At 40.6% G+C, this 22,754-nt stretch overlaps 1 protein-coding gene across 10 annotated transcripts in view; it reads left to right on the top strand.

Annotated features, from left to right (window-relative positions):
* Positions 1-22,754, top strand: part of vav2 (vav guanine nucleotide exchange factor 2) — a 199,419-nt gene that overhangs the window by 58,704 nt on the left and 117,961 nt on the right. For all 10 annotated transcript variants that reach the window (XM_085463279.1, XM_085463274.1, XM_085463273.1 and 7 more), the window contains exon 2: positions 1,579-1,695. In XM_085463279.1, the coding sequence (XP_085319405.1) occupies positions 1,579-1,695 (117 nt within the window). The remainder of the gene's footprint in view (positions 1-1,578; positions 1,696-22,754) is intronic.

Below are 22,754 nucleotides of genomic sequence, written 5' to 3'. Positions count from 1 at the left end.
ATGGCCATCAGTTTATATCGCTTGCATGCAGAAAATTGAAAGGGCATATCTAAGCAGCATCTGGATTTGCATGCTAGGTAATTTGTTCTTCACACAGAAAGATGGTAGATGGGAGGCAGTTATGCTTATTAATATTTCAATACTGCGGTTATTGGTCTGTGCCTCAGCCCTCAAGGTTTATCTGTGTGATGGCGTATTTTGGGGACTGAGACCATCAATATTCGTGGCAGGAGGGTATTATGCAGTTTATTATGAGCATCCTTTGCCTGCTGTAGGTTCCCAACCATTGCCCCCAAATGGCTCTTCAGTCTCAAGATCACTAACTTGTGATCTTGAAACAGTGTTCAGCAATTTATTTATTTTTTTTACTGCCAGTGTAAAAACAGAGGGTGCCTGACTGTCATGCATTAATTTAGACTGGCATACTGGCCAGGGTAGTTTAGCGGTCTGCAGGGTAGTTTTACGTTACAGCATCAGTGGATCTTGCTTAAAGTGTGTAGTTTAGAGATGTTTTATGCATATACTCTTTATATAACAGGTCGATGAATTTGGTTAGCAAAGGTGTATGAATCAACTGTATGGTCCATTGCCCATAGGTCACAGATAAAATACTAGAATTTCAATTACCAGTCTTCTTGACTGTACTGTTAGTAGCATTAATGCTATTAGAATATTATTGTGGTTAAACCCCCCACCAAAAACCACAAAGTGTGCACTTTTGCAATTTAAAAAAAAAAGTGTTTAATTGGATCAATTTTTTTTTAAAGGGAAAATGGGAGAAAAATGGGCCATTGTGTTGAGATCAACTTTTAAATCCTACCTTTTTTGTGGAGGGGGTGGTGTGTGTGTGTGTGTGTGTGTGTGTGTGTGTGTGTGTGTGTGTGTGTGTGTGTGTGTGTGTGGTCCTCCTTTTTATATAAAAAAAATGAACAGATTAAGAAGCTGAATGCTTTCCTAGCAATTCAGAGACAACATCATTAACTGCATGGACTTGTAAGACTGTGTCTCTACCTGTATATACGCTGAACATTGGAATATTCACATTTCTGTAAAATTTGTAAGTTGCACATGGCATTTTAAAAGGAATTTGTGTAATTGTTGTTGGACACTCTTGAGACCTTTCAGTATGAGGTAAATGTCAGAAGCCATCAGGTCGAGTGTACCTCGGAGCAGGTCTTTGCTGCTGGGCTTGTCCAAGGACACCTTGTCTCCTCTCTTTGCACTCCTTATTTCAGTCTGAGGAACAGCCCATCAAACTCAGGAGAAGCAATCATCAGTTTCATATTTGGTGCTGAAAACCAACACAAACACATTGGGAAGGGATAAACTGGGGCAGCCTGGCCATCATTAACCAGGAAATTATCTATTTCCAAGAATGCTGTGGCACTGAATTATAATATTAAACTGACAACATGTTTCCAAGGAAAACATACTTCTTGTTTAGTCATGTTGATAAACACCTAAATGAGTCCAAGATGTGTTTTTTTTGTGAGTGTGTTGTTGTTTTTTTGCTTTCATATTGTTTTGTGAATTTATAATTAAATGATATTATTTATTTCCTTTTTTTTCTGGTTTTAGTTCCTGTGTTTGAAGAACATCCGGACATTTCTGAAGGTGTGTCATGACAAGTTTGGGCTCCGTAACAGTGAACTCTTTGACCCGTTCGACCTCTTTGATGTCAGAGACTTTGGCAAGGTGAGTTAAACATTACAAAACATGGATTCATGTTCAGCTGTTTAGTCTCCAAAATGTCCTTTGACATTGCATGGGACAGAAACAGTACTGCCCACTTTAACTGCGCTGGCTACTTAGAGACATGATGTTGCTTGTGTTTCTGATAATATCAATCAGGCTACAACATTCAAGATGTGGCATTTTTCTGATTAGATCTTGTTCTACAGGCTGGAGTTTGAGTCTGGACATTTTTCAGCTTTGAAATGTGGAATTTGCTGCGTTTATCACATGATACTCGTTTTTCTTCTGCTGTTACTACTGCTTGTTTGGAACTTATGAATACTCATTTTGCCCTCAATATAATGTGAAAAGCATGTGTAGAAGACATGTGCATTATAGTGCAGCATGCCTGTAAGGCTTGCATGAGTTTAAAGGTAGTTCAAAGTCAAACTGGTCAGCTGGTTACATTAGCTGTCATTGTGGAGCTGAGAGCTCAGCTGAGCATTTGGTGTGTAGCACCTCAGGGTCAGCAATCTCATCTCGTGTCACTAAGTGACGAGAGTTAAGTGCAATACTCTTTCCTAACATTCTGCAATCTGTGCCTACAGTAAGGTGGGATATGTGTGTTGGCCCAACAGTGAAGATGTCTGACTCACTTGTGCATAGTATTAGCTGATGAAGAGTTTAATGAACATTTGTTTTGTGCAATATTAAAGTGGACTTTTAAAAACGTATTTAGTGGTTAACCAGAGACCCTCAGAGGAATTTCCTAAATGTGAAAATTTAGGCAGACTGCAAAGCTACATGTTGGCTCCTTGTACCTGGCTTGACAGCCAGACATCTAGGAAAGAAAAACACTCGAGGTGGTTTAACATCAAATCAGGATTTCTTTGAAGATGATCTTAGCACTTCTACCAATTTGTTGATCCAGAAAACTCAGGAGGGGATTATATTTTTCTACCAGAACTGGGAATACCTTAGGATGCACCCAGCTGTTGTACATACCTGGGGGAAAACACTTCTGGTTACTTTCTTTCATCTGGTCCTGAAAAAGTTTATCATCAAATCAGCTGGTTTAACTCCAGGTTTATATATCATTAAAAATATCAACATACAGCACTGCTTTTAAATATGACTTTTTTCCATGCATCTCTCGCTGGTTAGCTTAGTCAAAAAGTAAAAACTGAATGGCAACCTCTTTGGCTAGAAAAAAAATGTGGTTGCCCTGTGATAATAATTTTGATCAGATACTAGTCTGCAACCATGGTTTTCTCTAGTGTGTCTGTTGTATAACAAGACAATCATGCCATGGTCAACATATCGTGTTGGTTTCAGCTGCTGAAGATGTAATAGCTTTGACTGCACCGTGTGTGGCTACAGAGTGAGCCTTGGCTTCTTTTCGGCTGTTAAAACAGGCTGCATGTAATGCATGATGTTCATAAATTAGATGGTGGCAGCTCATGCCATTGTGCCAAGACTTATGTGGTACATGTTTATGTGATGTTAATACTGTAGCCTTTCAGCTGATTGAAAAAGCTGTATTTATACTGAAGCCTGGAGAATATTCTGTAGAGGTGATGTATGAATAAACTATATTACATCATTTTTGAATGATGACAATGAGGAATGTTATCTACTCATTAATCTATTAAATTCCAGATCTTAAACACGCTCGCTCATCCTGCTGTGGGCTGAAAAATATAGGCCCAATGAAAGAAGAGGAAAAAAGGAATGAAAGGAAAGTTAAAGGAGACAAGGACTCATTTGGCAGTTTGTAGATAAACCACAAAACGATATCTGAGAGTCAATGAGCTTTCAGTGAATGGTATTAAAATCCAACGGCAGTCAGAATCAATCACATAGGCCCTCCATATGTCAATTTAGAAATTGCTTTTGTATGGTCTCAGTGGTGGCAGGCTTGTCTCACTATTGATTTTCCATTAAGGGCCAAACATCACATTATAATATATTGAATTGAGCAGATCCCCACTAATGTGACATACATTTAAATAGTGAGCATGCCTCATAAACGGAAGATAAAGAGGGACGTTTTATTCTTGCAGTTTATATGAGCCATCCTCTTTTGTTACCTTGACGCAAAAAATGTCGTGTCCACGTCTGATACAGAACAATGGGACATTATGAATTAGGTCCTAAATATGTGAATAGGATACAGTGAAAATATCTCATTCTTCCCTTCTTTCTGTACTATTTTTTGTTGAAAATGCTTGGGATCAGAGTAACAAACAGGGCATTCTGCTAAGTACAGCCCTAATGGTTGGTTGGAACTACAGTGAAAGCTATAATTTAAGAGTGGAATTAAACCAGATGGGTTTGGGGAGAGGGTTTTTTTTTTTTTTTTTTGGTGGCAGAGCTTCTATAAACATTAATCAGCCCCCATCCACCTTTCATACCTCCACATTTGCTGCCAGGGGACCCAGAGTTCATCTCCCTTGGCCTCTGGTCACCATCTCTTCCTCTAATGATGGCTTTCCGCAGGTCACAGGCAGAGAGATTCAAGGCCAAAAGAGCCCAATGCTATTACAAAGTAATTGTGCCTCCAAAACCTCCCCGCTACGTTTTCCAGCGGGGCTGGTATTGAAACAGATGAAGCAAATAACCAACTCGATGTTTTCTACCGACTTTTCTTTTTTTTAATAATCAAAGTAATTTCATCCCAAGACACCTTTGGCCACATCCAACTTCGGCTTATGCTCGCTTGTTTTGTGAAGCCCTTGTATGCTTTCATGCACATATCGCCACACTTTGATTCTTTGCGCTCTAACCCATCCCCCATCATTAGAAATTCATTATGACATCATTAAACCAATGAAATACAGCTTATTACAGTAGACCCCAGAGAACGCTTTTATTTAAACACCTCCCTCCATCCGAACCCAGCCGCCTCGTTTCCTTTCTCCCAACCTATTTTAATTAGCCACCAAAGGAACATTGCTGTCATTTAAATGAACATGGTAATCAGTTTATTTGGCTGTTGCCATGATTAGCATAATTAGCCTGCACCTGTTAACCATCTATCAACAGTTTGGTAATTTTCCATGTGTGACTGGAGAGCAGTGGAGGAAGGAAGCTTTCTGACAGATTTGCTGTCTTCATTAAAGGAAATGGCGTCATTTATTTGAGATGCAGCCAGAGTTGCTTGGATCCATTTCTAGATTGAAATAGCCTTGGATCCATGACTGAGGGACTTGTGAAGTGTAAAGCTATAAAAGTAATGCTCAGTGACTTGATAGTGAAGTGTCAAGGTGAATTTCACTTGTAGGCTGCATTTGAATGGAAAGTGGATGTTCAGTACGTCATGGTCCCCCGTTTTTAACCTAGTGTTTTGAGTTTTGTTGTGGTTTCATACCATTGCATTAAGAAGACAATTTAAGTTCAAGCTTTGAATTTAGTCCTGACTTTAGTTCTTTTGAGTGTCTCTGAGTTTATCTATATTTCTAGTTCATGGTGTCTTGTTTGATATTACGGTCCTTTTATTTCTTTGTTTCATCTCTGTGTCTTGTCCTCAGCATCTCCTGTGGAAGTCAGTCTTGTTTCTATGTTTATTTACCTTTGTTTCCCCAGTTGTCTTTGTCTGTCTCTCTGTGTCTTTCTGGTTTCTCAGTGTCCCTCTCTCTCCCACTCCTGTCCCTAACTCTCTAGCTCTTTCTCTTGTCTCTAGCTCGCTGGGTCTCTCAGTCTTTCAGCTTTGTTATGTTTCTCGTACTTCCTGTTTTATTCTGATAGTCACTTGTCCATCATTGTGTGCTGCATCATGTTTCGTTTTCCTTTCCCTGTCTGTCAATTAGATTATACCCAGCCGTGTTCCCCAGGTGTTTCCCCTCTGCCCTCATTCCCTGTGTCTATTTATTAGCTGCATTTCCCTCTGTTCCTCGTCGCAATCTACCGCAATGCTGTGTGGGCGTTCTGTTCAGTGGTTCTCGCTAATGTGCTCTGGTACCTGCCAGTAGGGCTGGGCCATATTATACCGTTCACGGTAATACCGGTATAATGTTAGGCAACGATAGGAAAATGAAATATCGCGATAGAATGGGAGTAAAACGCGCATGTGCAGTGCCTTTGTTTTCATACGCACATGGCCGATTGTTGAGTGAAACAGATGAACCAGAATTGGTTTGTAAAAATGGTGCAACTTCCGTGATGTGGAACTGGTTTGGTGTTTGTCCGTCAGATACACAACAAAGCGGCCGTTGTTATTGTCATATTTGTCGGACTAAGATGCTCTTAAATCTGGGAGTAATCTGGGTCCTAAACTCCGTATGCTTCAGGTCAAACAACACTGCAGCATCACTTAGAGTTAAAAACTGTCTAAATTCTTTCATCTTTAATAAAACGATCAGCATTGCTGCTTTACCAGGTGTAACTATAAAGTTTAACTTCCAGGCATCCATGAAAACAAAAGTTATTACATTTAACGGAGTTAGAAGTTAGCAGGAAGCTAGCGGAAGTTAGCTCGCTAGTTTCGCTAGTTACCTAAGCATGATATTGCATGTTCTGACTGAGAGATTTCTGAAAAAAATCAAACGTACAGCTCTGCTATCACTTCCAACATAAATGAAGACAGGAAACTAAACAGCAGTGATGTTTGTAGGGTTACTGAAGTTGGGCTAGCTGGTATATAATGATGTGCTACGTGATCGCTAGCGATACAGCTATGTTAGCATAACATAAACAGTGAAGCTGGAGGACGAACACTAACACTTTTCCACTTATAAAAGTTAACGTGAAGGTTCTTCATGGTTAGAGACAAATGCAATCGCATGGCAGGATGCTGTAAACGGACCAAACTTCAGTCAGGAGAACAACTGAGATAATCCATCCACAATACGAGGTTAGTCATTAATATACTGCAACAACATGGGAATAGAGCAGCTGCCAGAGAATTCAACATTAATGAATCAATGGTACAGAAGTGGAGGAAGCAAGAAGAATGAGTTTAATAAAGTTTGATTTATCTGACTGCTTTGTTTCGCTTAATGTGCCTTATAATCCCGTGCATTTTATGGTCCGAAAAATGCGTACTGCACACTGCAGTTTAATGTTGCAAAGCACCTATTTTTAACTTCAGTGGATATTATATATGGTTATGCTCAGGATATGTCAGCCCATTTCTACTGGAAATGCCTTTTGGTTAAACTTTCAGCAAGGAATTTGCATTTGCACTGTTACATTTTTATAAAGCTTTAATGTACATAAAAACCAGCTTCTTGTTTAAGTGAAAATAAATGGAAGGTTGTCTTTTTGCGCTAGTAATGCTGTGGAGTTGTATTTTGTCTCGCATCAATTATATCGTCGGTTATATCGTTATCGCAAATTTTCAAATATATATCGTGATAAATATTTTTGGCCATATCGCCCTGCTCTACCTGCCAGTTCTGTGTATTCTTGGAAGTTTAGCAATAAAGCTCCAGTGATTCCAGCCCTGTGTCTGTGTTCTGGGTCCACAAGCCTGTCTGCCACACAGTGACACATGACACAGTGTGAGTTTGTGTTTATATGAATCAGATACCACTTTGCAGGGTTATTCAGATGACAGCGAGCACATTTTTCAGTGTGCTAACAGTAACTTTGTGCTCATTTTCCACCAAGTTAAATTATCCACTTTAGAACTTGAAATTTGCTTGAATTTAATGTGCTTTAGAATAAATCCTACATTTCATAGTAGGATAGCACAGATATTTGGACAGCATCGGAGGCTATAGCCTAATCTAATGTCAAATACACAATACAAACCTTGAAACAGATGGAGAGCAGTAATGTGAAGGAATCCCAGCACAAACACGCACCAGTCTCCCCATTTCATTTGTACCAACTGCTCCTTTTTCCAGCAGCCTTTCTTTCTCCTCTGCTCTTCTCCCTGTACACCAACTGCTGCACCTCCACCCACCAGTCTGTCAAGCTAATCAAGTTTGCAGATGACACCACCGTTATTGGACTCATCTCGGACGGGGATGAGTCTGCCTACAGGAGGGAGGTTGAACGTCTGGTGTCCTGGTGCAGCCACAACAACCTGGTGCTGAATGCCCAGAAGACAGTGGAGATTATTGTGGACTTCAGGAAGCACACAGCCCCACTCCCCCCCATCATCCTGACTGACACCCCCATCACCTCTGTGGACTCATTCCGCTTCCTGGGTACCACCATCACCCAGGACCTGAAGTGGGAGCCCACCATCACCTCCGTCATTAAGAAAGCCCAGCAGAGGATGTACTTCCTGAGGCAGCTGAAGAAATTCAACCTGCCAACACGGACGATGATGCAGTTCTACACTGCAATCATCGAGTCCATCCTCACCTCCTCCATCACCGTGTGGTACGCTGGAGCCACTATCAGGGACAAACAGAGACTGCAGCGTGTTGTGCGCTCTGCTGAGAAGGTGATTGGCTGCAGACTCCCATCTTTGCAGGACCTGTACACCTCCAGGACATTGCGGCATGCAGCTCGGATCTCAGCTGACCCTTCTCACCCTTGACACAGTCTGTTTGACCTGCTCCCCTCAGGCAGGAGGCTCCGGTCCATTCGCACCAGAACCTCTCGCCATAAGAACAGTTTCTTCCCCTCTGCTGTTGGACACATGAACAATAACCACATGACTGTTCCCGCTACTAACACATGACCCTACGCTGTGTTCACTGCATCATTTCATGATTGGCACTGATCACCACCTGCACTCATGTATATTAAGAGTGCTTTCAACGTAGCACTCTTAATTCTTATTCTCATGTATATATCTCATGTATATCTCATGCACATATCTTTCTACGTAGCACTTTTAATTCTTATCCCTACTTTTATTTTTTCATGTCTATTTAAGTGCTATTTATGAACACTATGTTTGCACTGAAGCACCGCAGCAATTTCCTAATGTTGTAAACCTGCTCAACATTTGGCAATAAACCCCTTTCTGATTTCCCTTCCTCACTGTCCTCCTTTCCCACTCATTCATCTCACACCACTTTCACTGTGAGTGTGTTGTGATAAGACTTAGCTAGCTGCAGGCGAGCCACAATTGTGTCGGGACGCCATGATTGCCAATGGTCGGCGGTGTTTGATTACCCTGTCTGCTGCCCTGAAATCTCTGCACACTGAACTCTGCTCCTTTCATTTCCTTTCTGCGCTCTGTGGCTGAAAATAGCTAGTTGCTTAGCATCCACGCCCAGTGCTACTAACATCTGGAACGTGCCTCAACCACTGCTGGCCACTTGCCTGAATGCTATTTACTGAAGTATGTTTTAACCTCAGTTACACACCCTTGTGCTCATTTGTAGCCAGTTTGTGAACATGTCATACAGTATAAAATATACATTCTAACCCTAGGAGCTCTTTGCAATTGTTTTCATTGTATTAGCAGGCTTGCTGCATTTCATGTACTCTGTGCATTATTTTGTTATGATAAGTTAAACTACTCAGAAATTGCCTAGCTTATGGAATTATTTTGCTTCATTTCTAGTAGATTTGAGTAAAAGAAATGATAGGTAAGACTTGATTTGCTGCTTAATGTCACTAACATTACAACTCATGTGCATGAAGGAAAGTTATTGTGCATTTGGAGAATTCATATAATGTGTTTGCTCTGACATCATAGGTGTTTTTATTTATTTATTTTAATTTTCACCAAAGCTGGAGTTACAAAGAAGTTCCCGAGGTTAATTATCCGCTGAAAGCTTGTGTTTTTGTTTAGCAATGGAAATTATATAAGGCTGAATTCTCCACTTAGTGTGCAGGCTTCCATGCTTGGTGCATTATTGGTATTGATTCACAAAACTGCGAAATGGGTTGTGATCTGTGCCTGTCAGGTTCAGGCTGGAGAGAGTGTAGTAAGTGATAGAGGGAGGTTTAAGGGTCAAGTAGCCAATGTTGGCAACTCGGGTGAATGCGTCAACTTCCATTAGTGGCCCCATCCTCAGCAACTGTCCTTTACCTGTCAGGGACTAAGTGGATTTTCAAAGCTAACATTCTCAGTTACCTCATCCTTGTGAAGGAGATAAGGCTTTCTGTATTTCTTGCAAAATATATGCTTGTGAATGTTTGTTGGTGCAACTGGGCTAGTTTCGAGGCAGTGCAATCACTTGTGCTTATAGTTTAATGATAAAGTTGATCTCTAAGACACTCTGGGGGGGGGAGATTTGTTTTTTTTTAATTATTCTGATGTTTCTTGGCATTCTTTAGCATTTAGCTTCCAGTTACAGTCACACAAAAAGTACCTCAATATTGTATATTGGCTAAGATTGAGCATCAAACAGGGGCGTTTTGCTGCCTTAACTGTTCGTGGGAACTACAGGGAAATCTTCACCTTGAAGTTTTATGCAACATTTTATCACCTAAAAGAACCTAAAAGAAAGATCGCTTATGCTGACGTTAGATTAATACTACTTACATGTAATGCATCAGTATCATAATAGAGATATTTCAGCATTAGTAGGATGCGTTGTGTTACTTCTGCTTTTACTTGATCTAAATTCCTCATCTACCACAGCCTATCCACCAACAAAATATCCCTTGATCCAGGATTACCCCTACTGCTCCCAGAAGAAAGAATCTATCCTTATAACCTTCAGTGAAAACACTCCCTCCTGCCTCAGCAGACAGGTTTGTGGCTGCTCTTTCCATCCCTGTGCTCTCCCTCTTCACCGACTGTCCATCAAGACCCCCCGACTGCAAGTTTTTACATAAAGCTTCCTAGATAGAAATGAATAATTCATTGTAAATGCCACAGTGCTGATGATATTTCTCCTAACATTAATTATAAATGAAAACTTCCTCCCTCTTCACGTGTTTAGACCCCCTTCTGTCTCTCCTTCCCGTGCTACACTCCCACAGCCTCATTACTTCTGCAGCTCGTTATTGCCACACCCGTCAGAACAGGTGGTTCAGCGGAGGGGTGTAATGATTCTGAGGCTAGGACCAAAAACATCCACAGGAAAGTACCATACTGAGTAATGATGTGGAACTGTTGATGTCTACTTAATTTATTAGTCAATAACTAAGTTAGCACCAGGTAGTTATAAAGAAACTCTGTCACGAATTCATGTTGAATTCACATTCTCTTCAACAGTGACAACGATGCTTACTTGAAACTATATTTATTTTTTGTTTTGTTTTATGAAATTCTGTTGTTGCAATCACAAAGAAAGAAAGAAAATCTTAATGCTATTCAAATGTTGAAACTAAAGCGACAATACCTTTCTGCATCAGTGGCAATATCTCACATAGCTTAAGTGTTTTGTCTTTGTTCCTTTCTTCCTCTGCAATTTATTTTGCTACTATTCTTCCTCTGACAGCATTGAGTAGGAGTGTCATTTAAACCACACACTAAGGAGAAGGGAAAAAAAGCAAAGTGATGGGCTGTTTTAAAACCGTTTATTGAACTTTTAAAGCCCGGTTTAGTGTGAATCCCACTGTGGAAATAATTGGCCTCTTTTGTTTTGGGTGGCAGTGAAGGTTACTATACGCTGCTAGAAAGAAACTGACAGGGAAAAAGAAAAGATTTGATTTGGCTCAAGCTTCGTGTTCAGCCTGGCCCTTTTGAAGATTCTCAGCTCACTGTTATGCATTGCTCAGTACCCAAAAGGCTGCTGAGGTGTGATCACAACTCTCTCTCGCGGTCGAACTGTGATTCATTGGTCACTGGAGGGTGTGTCCTTGTTGCGAGATTGGTGTCTTGGAGCACAGCACGACTAAACTAAGGGGATAAATAGGAAGGGCCCCCACAGAGCAAGGCTGCTTGAATTCATCGCAGCTGGTGTGAGCTCTCATTATTTCCCCTCCCCCAATTTTTCCACCCCTGAGGCTTCAGAAGCACAGCTGTGATGGACAGGTATCCTCTGAGGTATAGTCACTGGAATGAAAAAAAAAGACCTCACCAAAACTGCTGTCTGTCCTATTTTTCACCCCTTCATTACAGCGATTACTTACAAATGGCACTAAAATACAAGCCCACTGAGCTCATATAAATCATATTTATTTGAAACTGGATTTCAATATATATTTTCCATTATGTAATTGTGACATACTTGCTCTCAAATTGATGATTATTTCCCAAACCTTCAGTGTTATGGCATAAACAATGACTCAGCACCTTATTATTTCAGGAGACATTTGGCACTCAGAATGTCAAGGTAGATTTAGAGAAGCAGGAGAAATAAGCTACTTTTTAAAAAGCCATTAGGTTTAACGAATGGCAGTGTGTGTCAGAGAAAATGATTCATTTGTTTGTTAACAAGGTGGGATCACTAGGAAAACTGCAAAAACTCTTTCTCTGCACTTCCAACACCAGTATTAAGTGGTATAAAGGGACAGAGGCACCAATAAAAGGAAAAGCTTTTCCAGTTAGTTGCATCCTACCAGCGTTAATGGACCCCGTGTTTACTGACGCACAGTAAAAGTCGGTCATTGGGGTTCGGCTTGGGGTCTAATAGTGAAGATCTCGGCTATATAAACATCTAATATTTCAAATTAAATGATTTTAAATGAGAATTATCATTTCAAGTACATACTATACACAAGATGAAAAGATGTAGCTACACGGACTCTTCTTAACTGTGCATGTCAGGTCGCTGTTAAGACATCATTGTCCCACATGTCACATAGAAATCAAAGATCAGATTTATTACTAAAAGTGAAGATTTAATTCAGAAAATATTTTTATGATTGGCTATTTGTATATGTAAGAGTAGAGACAATTCTTGCAAGGTTGCACCCTATTGATTAGATATCAGCTTTCCTTTAGTATCATTGAAGAGTAACCCTCAGGGATTCTGCAGTCACTCCAACCTCTGACCTCTGGGGACAAATGTATAAGTCAGTAGAATCTCAGACCAGAAAGAAAATTATACTCAGAACTCAAGTCCTCTGCACTATTTAAAGCACAGATTTAGAGCACTTTAAATTTGGGCTTATCACTTGCTTTGCCAAAAAAAAAGTCACTGTGTCAGACATGCATGACTGTACAAGTGGAAAAAAACACTTCACTCAATTGGAACGTTAACAGTGCTGTCTATGGAAGCCATTAAATTTGTCATTGCCTTTTATACGGTCCAGTTCATCAACAGGAACACAAAGTGCTGAAGGACACACACACACATATACACACTAGTGTGTGTAGGTGGACACTGAAACCCGCACATTTGTGCACAAACATGCGCACACAGATTGAAGCTCAGGGCCATAAAGTCTCTGCTGGAGCCCGTGCTCTCTGATTTCCCCTTATCAAAGGGTTGTAAAATGGAAATTAGACTGAGTGGATGACATAGTTTCTCATTACCTGCGGCATGTATTATAGAAAGTCACAGCAACACATTTAAGTGTGATAGCGACAGCTTGATATTGGCAAGATGCTCAAGCCCACTTACCTTTTACTAATCCCATTAATACACCACCTTCCTCCTGTTCTACCACATTTCTCTGCCAGATTCTGCAGCATATGGTCAAGATGGTCTTTCTTTTTTTTTCTTTCCCAGATTCTAGTGTTCCCACTTGCCTCTCCCCCACCCGTGTCTCACCTCTAATCCATGTAGGTCAAAATAATTGTGTTTTTACCTGTGGGTGTACCTTGTGTTCAGCATGGCACATGGTAATTTGATATGGTTGATAAAAAGCTAGCAGCCAGGATCCTTATTGTGTGCTGCTGGGTAGCTTGCCAGGTGTTATAAATGCCCCCTGCAGCGACCACTAAACTGATTCCCTCCTCTGTGCTTCTGTTCATTCATTTCTCTGCGGGGGCATTGTTGTAGGTAGCAAAGATGCACAGACCTTATGTGGCTTGTTGGGTGGACTGCATGATGTGCTGGTAAAGCTAAAAGTTCCCTTTCTTAAGGGAACATGGAGTGGCTCAGGAACCAAAAATAAATAAATAAATTTTGGCTTGATTGGATGACTAAAGACTGTACTTACAAAATCTAAATGTTCATTACATGAAAATATTTTTTATGGCAAAATGTGCAGCTTGTCTTTTTTTCGGCAAAAGTCTCAAGCCACCACTACATCTTTTTTTTAATATTTTGTTTCCAGAAAGATTTTGTTGTTATTTTTTAACATGCTTTTGAGCAATAGTTCTCCAGGCTTTCTGAAGGTCTATTAAAGCTTTTCTTTGGATGTCAGACGTTGGATGAGGTTGCTTTTTCCACTTATTTTTAGTCCATTCCTTGTACCTGACCATTTTCAGAGGAATGTGTTTTTTGTTTGTTAAACCACGTAACACTGACCTCTGAAGCCTTAAGCATAATAAATCTATCTAACTCAAGGGACCAATGTTGTGTGTAAACATAACAGAAAACTTAACAAAGAACATAGTATTTTTAGGCACTTTGTTACTAGCAGCCTGTCACAAGAACAGATAATTTATTTGCATTTCTTTAGCTGAATCTATGAGAAATGCCAATAATAAGACAATTTGACAGGAATAAAATAGTGGTTGATTCCCAAATTCCCACTAGATAAGTGGAGGCCAAAAAAAGTGTCCGGTTAAAAAACTTTCCAGTAGATGAACAGTGTGTGAGTTTTCAAATTAATATTCCACAAATCTCTTAGAGTTCACTGCAGTTTGCATTTAGAAATGTCAAAGTAGGCTCATGAAGGGCCAGAGTTCTCTAAAGCAATGAAACAAAAGACTAAAATTAGTCAAGTCAAATATTCCCATTGCAAACATTTTCTGTAGAAATATTAGTAATGAGGATTTTTTTTTTAAATTTTATTAAATGCTACTTTATGTGTCACACTTGAAGAAAAGATGAATTAATTCAGGAGTCTAAGCCCATTTCTGACATTTACTTCCATATCTGATGTAGTGAGACACACTCCTGAACATAATTCTTAGCTTCTTTTGGATGTGAGTGTGTATGCACACCTACACACCTTTCCCCCATGCTGTGCTCTGTCTGCCTTGGCTGCAATTACCAGCAGAGAAAGTGCCCATATAGCTACCTGCTCATCAACCCAGAGCCAGGGCCCAGCCCTGGACAAAGCACATACAGCAGCTCCTGCCAGAGACTGCATTATGGAGATTAGGGTGAAAGCTTGACAAAGGGGAAGGAGACGGGCTCGATGTGAGCAGTAAGTTCAGAGAATGGATATTAGTTTGCTTCTGGATGCTCCTGTAAGGCTCAAGCTCAAGGAGAAGTAGGGGGAAAAGCAGGATTAGGATTGGGGGGGGGTAAAAAAAAAAGAGGCCGAAATGGAGTGAGGGACAGAAACAGACTAATCCTGTCAAACATGTCAGTCACTGACTTCAGAGTTGCGTCTTTTTTTTTATTTTTATGATTTCATCTTAAACAGTAATTTGGGATTTTATTCAAAATTCTTTGCGCTTTTATTGGAAGCTCAGAAAAAAAAGGTTGTATTTTAAATGTTATAAACATTTTTCAGAATTTCCTTTTGAGCGGGGGTTTCTCCAGGCTTCTGTGAGCTCGATGAGACAAGTCATCTGACTACGCAATCAGACGAATAGAGTGATGACGTGAGAGGACACCCGCAGAGAACGGAGGGTCGCAGACTTGGCACAGGCAGGCATAGAGACGAAAATTCTGGCAGACAGAGGTCAAGTGTTGGAGAAAATAATGTCTGAAAAACTCCAGTGTTGGAGGTATGCATTTAAAGAGATGATGAAGATGGATTCTAGAATGTAAAAGAAAAAAGATTTGAAATGAAGAGTGACATTGCTATCATTCCTGTTGTGGCTGGAGTTTATTCACTCAGCTGGGTACCTTAGTGCCCTTTGTGATAAAGGAGAGTGGTTTCAGTGGTGGGAAGATAGAAAGCTAATGGCCAGACTGGACCTGTGTCAGCCTTAATGGTAACAATCAATAATCCCCTTAGTTTTTACCTTGGGAGCCTGGAGCCTGAGCTGGTGTGATTGTGGCTTTCTGTATGTTCTCATTTTCTACATACACTGCATAAAACAGTTTTTCCTGTATATGTTTGACTCGTTATATAACTGGGGCCAGGCCAGATTTATTTCCAAACGCTTAAAAGCCTAACATTATTTTCCCCATACTTTTATTAAATAGTAAGCCCAATGATTTTACTCCACAAAACAGGTTTGCTGGCTCATCACAATTTTACTGTTTGTGTCCTCAAGCCACCAGTGTCCTAATTGCTAAAAAAAAAACAAAAAACCCCACCCCAAAACCTGAAAACCACGAGACTATGAAAATAGGTGGTTGCAACTGAAGTTTAGAATGGACTTTAAGGCAAGACCCTCCAAAAATAACTCCAAGTAGCCCCTGCAGTTATTAGTTTGCAGTCACACTTTCTGTGGGGTATAAAAAATTCCAGCCAGAGTTATTCATGTAGTCCAATTTCCTTAGATGGAGACGCATTTGGTTGGTGAGTTCAGCACAGTGGGGTTTGCACTATGCAGCCAAAGGTGCCAAGCTGTGCGCAATATTAAAGGTCAAAGTGAAATTGCCGACTGCCCACACCTGCAGCACTGCTCAATATGGACACCAGAGTGTTTTTAGAAGGCCAACACACTCTCTCACGTACACACACACACTGGAGACTTTGTTAGCTCGCTGGCACAGTCAGACTTCCCGGTACAGCATGTTTCCACCCTGACTAACACAGTGTGGTCGTTGTGTGTGTGGTTGCAGCATTGTGTGGACACATGCATGCAGTTAATAGTCACACTGGATTGTATTCATCGCAGAGAGATGGTTGTAGACAATCCTCACAGTCTGGGAAAAAAAAGAAAAACAAGTTCATGTTCTGAAACTGGAGTGACTCCCTGTTTTGGAGCTTTGGACTGTAGCTGGAATAAAATAAATAAAATGCATTGGAACTCTTTTAAATGCAGGTTGTACTGAGAAACCACAAACACGATCCAAGCATTCAGAGTCTTTTGCGAAAAGAAAAGGAGACAACCCTACTAAATCTTGCACTGTTAGTGGGCACATTATAAAGAAACTAAAGAAATTACAGAGGCTCCCTAAAGCCAAGTCTCTGCCACTCACATGTTCTTTTTTCTAGAAAGGGAACAAGTAGCAATGCTGCACTGTTCTGTTGGCAGTTTAATATATCACCTCCTTCTTCTGGCTTTTCCAGTATTGGTTCTGTTGTTTTCAAAAGGGTTTCTGAGCTCATTCGGTGCTGCACTGAGGGAAACCTAACAGCATCTGAAAAGGCCGGATCATTCTTTCTTTTCTTTTTTTTATTGTAGGTTCAGCCGTGCTCCCAGAAATGGAAAGTCATTCTAGTGCAGAAAAGTCTGATGGACCATAGAGAGTTGTTTCCTTTTTCCCCCTCAGTGTGAAAGTTGTGGCATTGATCTCGCTCCCCAGGCATCCACACTGCACAAGTTGTAGCCAGAGCAGAGGCAGAGGGGTGATGCTATGGCTCATAAGCACAGGGGCACACACAGACTTGGAAAGCACAGCGCAACAGAAACAGACACGCTGTACGCACATTAAGTAGCTGGATTTAATTTGGTTGCAGTGATATGTTCTCATATGGAAGGAAGGAATTCATCCATTCACTCTCTGACTTACTGCTTTTGACTAGATTTAATGTGACTCAAGTGACTCAGCTGTCGCGAACATGATGTCTGTAGCCTCAAGTGTGTGTTAGTGTGTGAACAACAAGGAAAGGTCTCTTTGTATATTGTTAGCGGTGGAGAATAGGGAGCTTGTAGGCACACTAACTAGGAGTTGAAGAATTTACCATTTGACACCATGTGGCAGTTTGCAAGAGGAAGCTGAAACAAAAGGAGGAGGAATTAACCCTTACACTATATGCAGACTAAAATTACTTGAGAGGACATTTGAATATTGACAGGAAGTTCTTTAAAACCCACTTTTATTATTATTCTTTTTCACAAAATGCAAGTCATTGTGCCTATATATTCAGTACAGTTACATGGCAGGTATTACTCTTTCCATTGCTTTGGCCCAAACTGGAATATCTCAAATGGAATGAGTGTGGAATGCCATCCTGCTGGTTTTGGGAGTACCATGGGGCGATCATGGCTCAATAGTTGGGAGTTTGCCTTGTAATCGGAAGGTTGCCGGTTCGAGCCCTGGCTTGGACAGTCTCAGTCAAGTGGGCAAGACACTTCACCCGTTGCCTACTGGTGGTTGTCAGAGCGTCCGGTGGCGCCAGTGTCCGGCAGCCTCTCCTCTTTCAGTGCACCCCAGGGTGGCTGTGGCTACAATGTAGCTTGCCATCGCCAGTGTGCGTGAATGGGTGGATGACTGGATGTGTAAAGCGCTTTGGGGTCCTTAGGGACTAGTAAAGCCATTTACCATTACTGTCATGGTCCTGGGTCGGTGACCCAGCGCTTTTAGTTTGTTATCATTTTCCAGATGATGATGATGATGATGATTGTTTTAGTTCTGTGTTATATTCGGTCTGCCTCTGAGTCTGCGTCTGTATCTGTCTGTCTATGGTGTCACCCCATCTGTTTGTGAAGCTGTCTGTTTAGATCTGTGTCTTGTTTGGTTCCCCGTGTCTGAGTTTCCTGTTTTATTGTGAAGGTCAGTTTACATTTCCCCTGTCCCGTCAGTTCTGATTTCTCCCAGCTGTGTTGCCCTCCTGTCCCTCATCCCCTGATTACTGGTGTGTATTTAAGCCCTGTGTGTTCTCCTGCCTGTTGTCGGCTCGTCTGCATTCATCCGTCTACCTCTGCGTTCTATGGTGTTCCTGTCTCTGCGTCTCTCTGCCCCGCACCCCTTTTGTATGGTCTCAGGTTTGTCACTTAGTTTCTCCCAGTTTAGATTTCCGTTTGTAAAGTACTCATACCTCGTTGCCTGTTTTTGTCACCACCACCTTTGTAAATAAAACATCACTCGTATCATCAGTTTGCTGCATCTTGGGTCCTCCTTTTCCTCCACACCACACGGCTCCCTCCGCCAGCCGTGACAATTACCATTTTACTATGACTTTTCCTCTTCTCAGCCATGAGTTTGGAGTTTGTTTTTTTGCAGTGAATTATCTCTTTTTCTCACAGTCATGTTCATTAGTTAATACAGCTTAATAAGTCAACATCATTACCATCAACATTGTGCACTCCTTTGCTTCTTTGGCACCTATAATATGAATGATGTTCACCTCAGCCTTAGCTATTAGATAGATTTTCTGTGCTTTAGCATGTTAACATTGACACCAGGAAACACTAGCAAAGCCATCCAAAGCTGCTAGCATAGTCGTAAAGTCTTCAATAAGCCTCAGTAGAACAGAAACTCCTACTGCTGACCTCAGCTCATTCCTTCTTGAAATGAATACCACACATTTCCTTTGGGCAAAAATGGCACAATTTAGAAATTTAATTACTGAGGACTAGTATGATAGCTAATACTCATCTGCCACTAAGCTGGAAGTAGAAGAAATTCCCTACTGTTTGAAAGTTTGGGATATCCGTCTAACTCAAACCTGAACCCTTCCCACATTTTTTTTAAAATGTTCAATAAATTAACCAAGAGAAAAGTTAATCTATTCAGAGACTCATATCAGAGTTGCTATGTGAACTATTTTCATTTGTCTTGAACAACAGCACAGATTCCTTTGTGATGCTCAGCGCTTTGATTTAAAATGCAGTAATATTTCACCTTATATGCTGAGGCACTGTTGGGGAAAATAATGAGATTGTAGCTCTGAGAAATGAAGCGCTTTTAGGTGTTTCAAAGTCCCGACTTCTTGTTTTTGAGTATTGTGCTGTGGTGCTATCTCTCCTTTTATTTCTTGTTTCTTTTACATAACTTCTTTCACTCCTGCCCCCCCACCCCCACCCCATAATGTGCTCTGCTGAAAGTAGTTGAGTGAGGATTTATTCATAAAGTTTAGGGTTTTGAGGCTGACTAAAGGTCTTTTCCTTTTAGTCCCTTTAGATGGGGCTAAGGTTTTTTTGTAATTCATTCTAACAACTGTGATAGCTAATTATGCGACAGGTTTATTATGATCTTAGTTGTGAGAATGTTTGAAAGTGTTTTTGAACGGAACAGCACTAGATCACGCATTTCTATACCGAGATGTTGTCTTTTTCTCATGGTAAGAATGAACTGGGCATGCATTGCAGTATTAGTAGCCCTTGTATAGCTAGAAATTGCTGCAAAGACATTTTGCATGTGTTTGCAGGGGGCTGACCTGGGTCAGTTGAGCTAAGAAAATCTGCATATTGAGGTAGGGTAGGAACTGGCCCTTGTCCAGAGGTCAGGACCCACTGCAGCTATGTCCATGTGGAAAGCTGTATGTCAGAAGAAGCTCACACTGGTGTCTCAGCATCCCGCTGAATGACCTCGACACACTTTCTGATCGTCCTGTATACCAGGTTTGCTGAATTAGCCTGAATGTCTTTCAGCTGCTTTTTGTTTCTTAGTTAAATGTCTGGAGCGTGAAGATGAAGTTACCATCTCCTAAGGATGACACAATCATTACACCGTTTAGGGCGAAGGCATAATACTTTTGAGGAGGTTGTTACAAAAGTTGGAACGGTCATATACACACTCTCCAAACCCAGTGGATTAAAAAGTAATCTGCAAACCTTTGTAGTGCACAAACCTTACTACTGTGAAAGTTCTAGTCAGGTATCCCTAGCCTTTCTGTTTTGTTGTCCTGCTGACAGACTGAGGAGTTGCTGTTGTGGCTCTCTGGAGACTTTCTTGTGGTCGGGCTGACTCAAACTCCACCTTTCTTGTTTGCAGCTGGTGTGGTCATCCTTGTTGTGCTCTGGAGATGCACTCTGAGCTGGAAAGTCAGTCTAACCAGAACCTGCAGCAGGTGGCTGTGGATCAGAATAATAGCTACCATCTGCTCTCTAAGAACAACTGGTCTCTAAAGACAGTGGACTTGGAGTCCATAGTATCTTTTCAGAGGAGTACCTTTTAAAACAACCTTTAGACTATTTACTGTTGTCACATTGTATAATTTTCACATTTATTTTTTCCGCATTAATGTGAGGAATCTTGTGTAATACAGTGTTCAGGTTTATTTTAGTTTAAGTTCTGCTGCATCCTGTATGTAAATTAACAGGAAGTTCTACATTTTAAAATGTTTTTTCCAGGCAAAACAGTTATTCAAATGAGTAACGTTATATTAATAATGTAGTTGATGTTGCAAATTCTCCTATGGTACAGTAAGTTCAGATTAGTAATAATGCTTCACATTTGTACATCTTCTGCCACAAAAATCACCCTAACCCGAAAATGAGGCCCATGTAGAAGGTATATATATTGAGAATAGTGGTAAGCTTAAATGTCCTATCAGTCAGACCAAGTGTTTTCTAATTATGATAAGTATTTCGGCAGTGGGAAATGGATTAGTAACATTTGCATGCTGATATGCTGCACAGGCATGATGTTAATAATGTTAGTGGCTATCAAGTGTGTCAGAGTGATTGCTAGGAGCAGTTCTGTCTCACTGAGAATGTTGGATGCTAAAGACAGCAGTGACACAGACTTCGCTGACAGTGACGAGAAACAAAGAGACAGCGCACATCTCAAAACGCTGCAGATTCACATTAACACTTTTTTCTGTTTTTCTTCTTCATCTTTGCCTTTTTACTTCTTTATCCCTCATTTTCCCCGAGCCCTTGACCTTAATAGAAGTTTCTTGTGTGCAAAACCTTACAAAAACTCATACAAACAAATACTTGTGCAAACAGAAGTATGCACATTGGCTCATCAAGCTGACGTCTGAGTGCTTTTTTAGCACTGTGTGTACATGTCATCTCGTGTGAAAGTGCTGCGCAAGAGGAAAGCTCTGCGGGGAGAGGAGATGTTGTGGTGAAATTTATTTACAGTTCTCTGGACTTTTCACTTGAGCGAGGGACGGAAGAGGATGTTGCCTTTTCCTCATCTGCTCGTTCTTCCTGCCAACAAAGGAATGCTTTCTGTTTGTATAACCCCTGGCCTCTGATGTTCTGAATTTGCCCCTGCTTGGTCAAGAAAATTCTTAACCTTAAAGAGCCCTGTACCATCTTCCCATTTAAAGGCCAATCATTTCTCACAGCTTGTCTGGCTCTTCTTTATCATTTATTATTGTTAAGTTTCTGGATGTAGAGTTCTAGTCAACTAGAGAAAACAATGGTCACTGAAATCTTATCCACTCTTAAGCCAGTTCATTATTTTGCCTGTGTGTTGTGTTCAGACTAACTACATTGGCGACAGAGTACTGACTGCACTCTACCTGCTGTGCTTATTAGCCTAATTCACATTAGACAGTTGTAGGTATTTTATTGTTTCTTTGATCGTTGTAATTTTAATATGTTTGCCTGAAATGGGTCTCTTGTAATGTGACTGCGTTTATAAATAAAGATTACATGAAATAAAATAGTTGGATTAAAAATGTATCTGAAAATCTGGTATTTGAAACATCTGTCTTTTTTTTTTTTGGAAAACTTTATAAACCCCTTTTTTTTTTAAAGCATTAAAAAAGGGGTTTATAGGAAACCGTCTTAGCATGTGTGCAAGATTTATTGTAATGTATCTGAATGGTCTAACAGAACTGCACAGAACTGTCTGATTTCCACAAATGCCATCCACCTCCAGGTTGTCCCATCTGTATAAATTCTGTACATCTAGAGGCAGGCAGAGAGTAATGGTGAGATGCAACAGGAAAATAAATGAGATGATACAAGGCCAAAAGAGAGCCAAAGAAACTAAAAAAAGGAAGCCACCTCCCCTCATTCTTTCTGACTGAGATACATGTGTTTTTCCTTAGATGCACAAAAACTCGCACCCACAGATAAGGCCTCCAGTGGGTTGTTTTTGACACAAATGAATTCAAAATCAACAAAAGCATTGGGTTGTTTTCTAAGGATCCTGGTTGAGGAGGTGGCAGATAGGTTTTTGTCTTCCTCTTACTGACAACATCTTTTCTTTTGTAAATAGGAGCTGGCAGATTCAAGAAACATGCCACACAAAGCAGCCTCCTCTGATATTGTTATATAAAGCAAACACAGACAATATGGTGGGGCGTTTTGTAATTGATTAGTTCATTTTATTATTGGTATTCATGGGTTCATAAAGGTAATACTGATGAGTACGAGTACTAGCCGTAAAGTCTAAATCTATTGTGCTCTGAAGCACTACAAACTATAAAAGAAAATGCTGCATCAGACATCATTATTAAAG

Source organism: Copadichromis virginalis, linkage group LG7 (assembly GCF_057382275.1).
Source record: "Copadichromis virginalis isolate Kocher_CV1m ecotype Utaka linkage group LG7, C_Virginalis_male_GT1.1, whole genome shotgun sequence".
In the NCBI taxonomy this organism is placed as follows: Eukaryota; Metazoa; Chordata; class Actinopteri; order Cichliformes; family Cichlidae; genus Copadichromis; species Copadichromis virginalis.
Note: the sequence above shows the minus strand (reverse complement) of the source record. Positions and strands in the feature narration are given on the sequence as shown.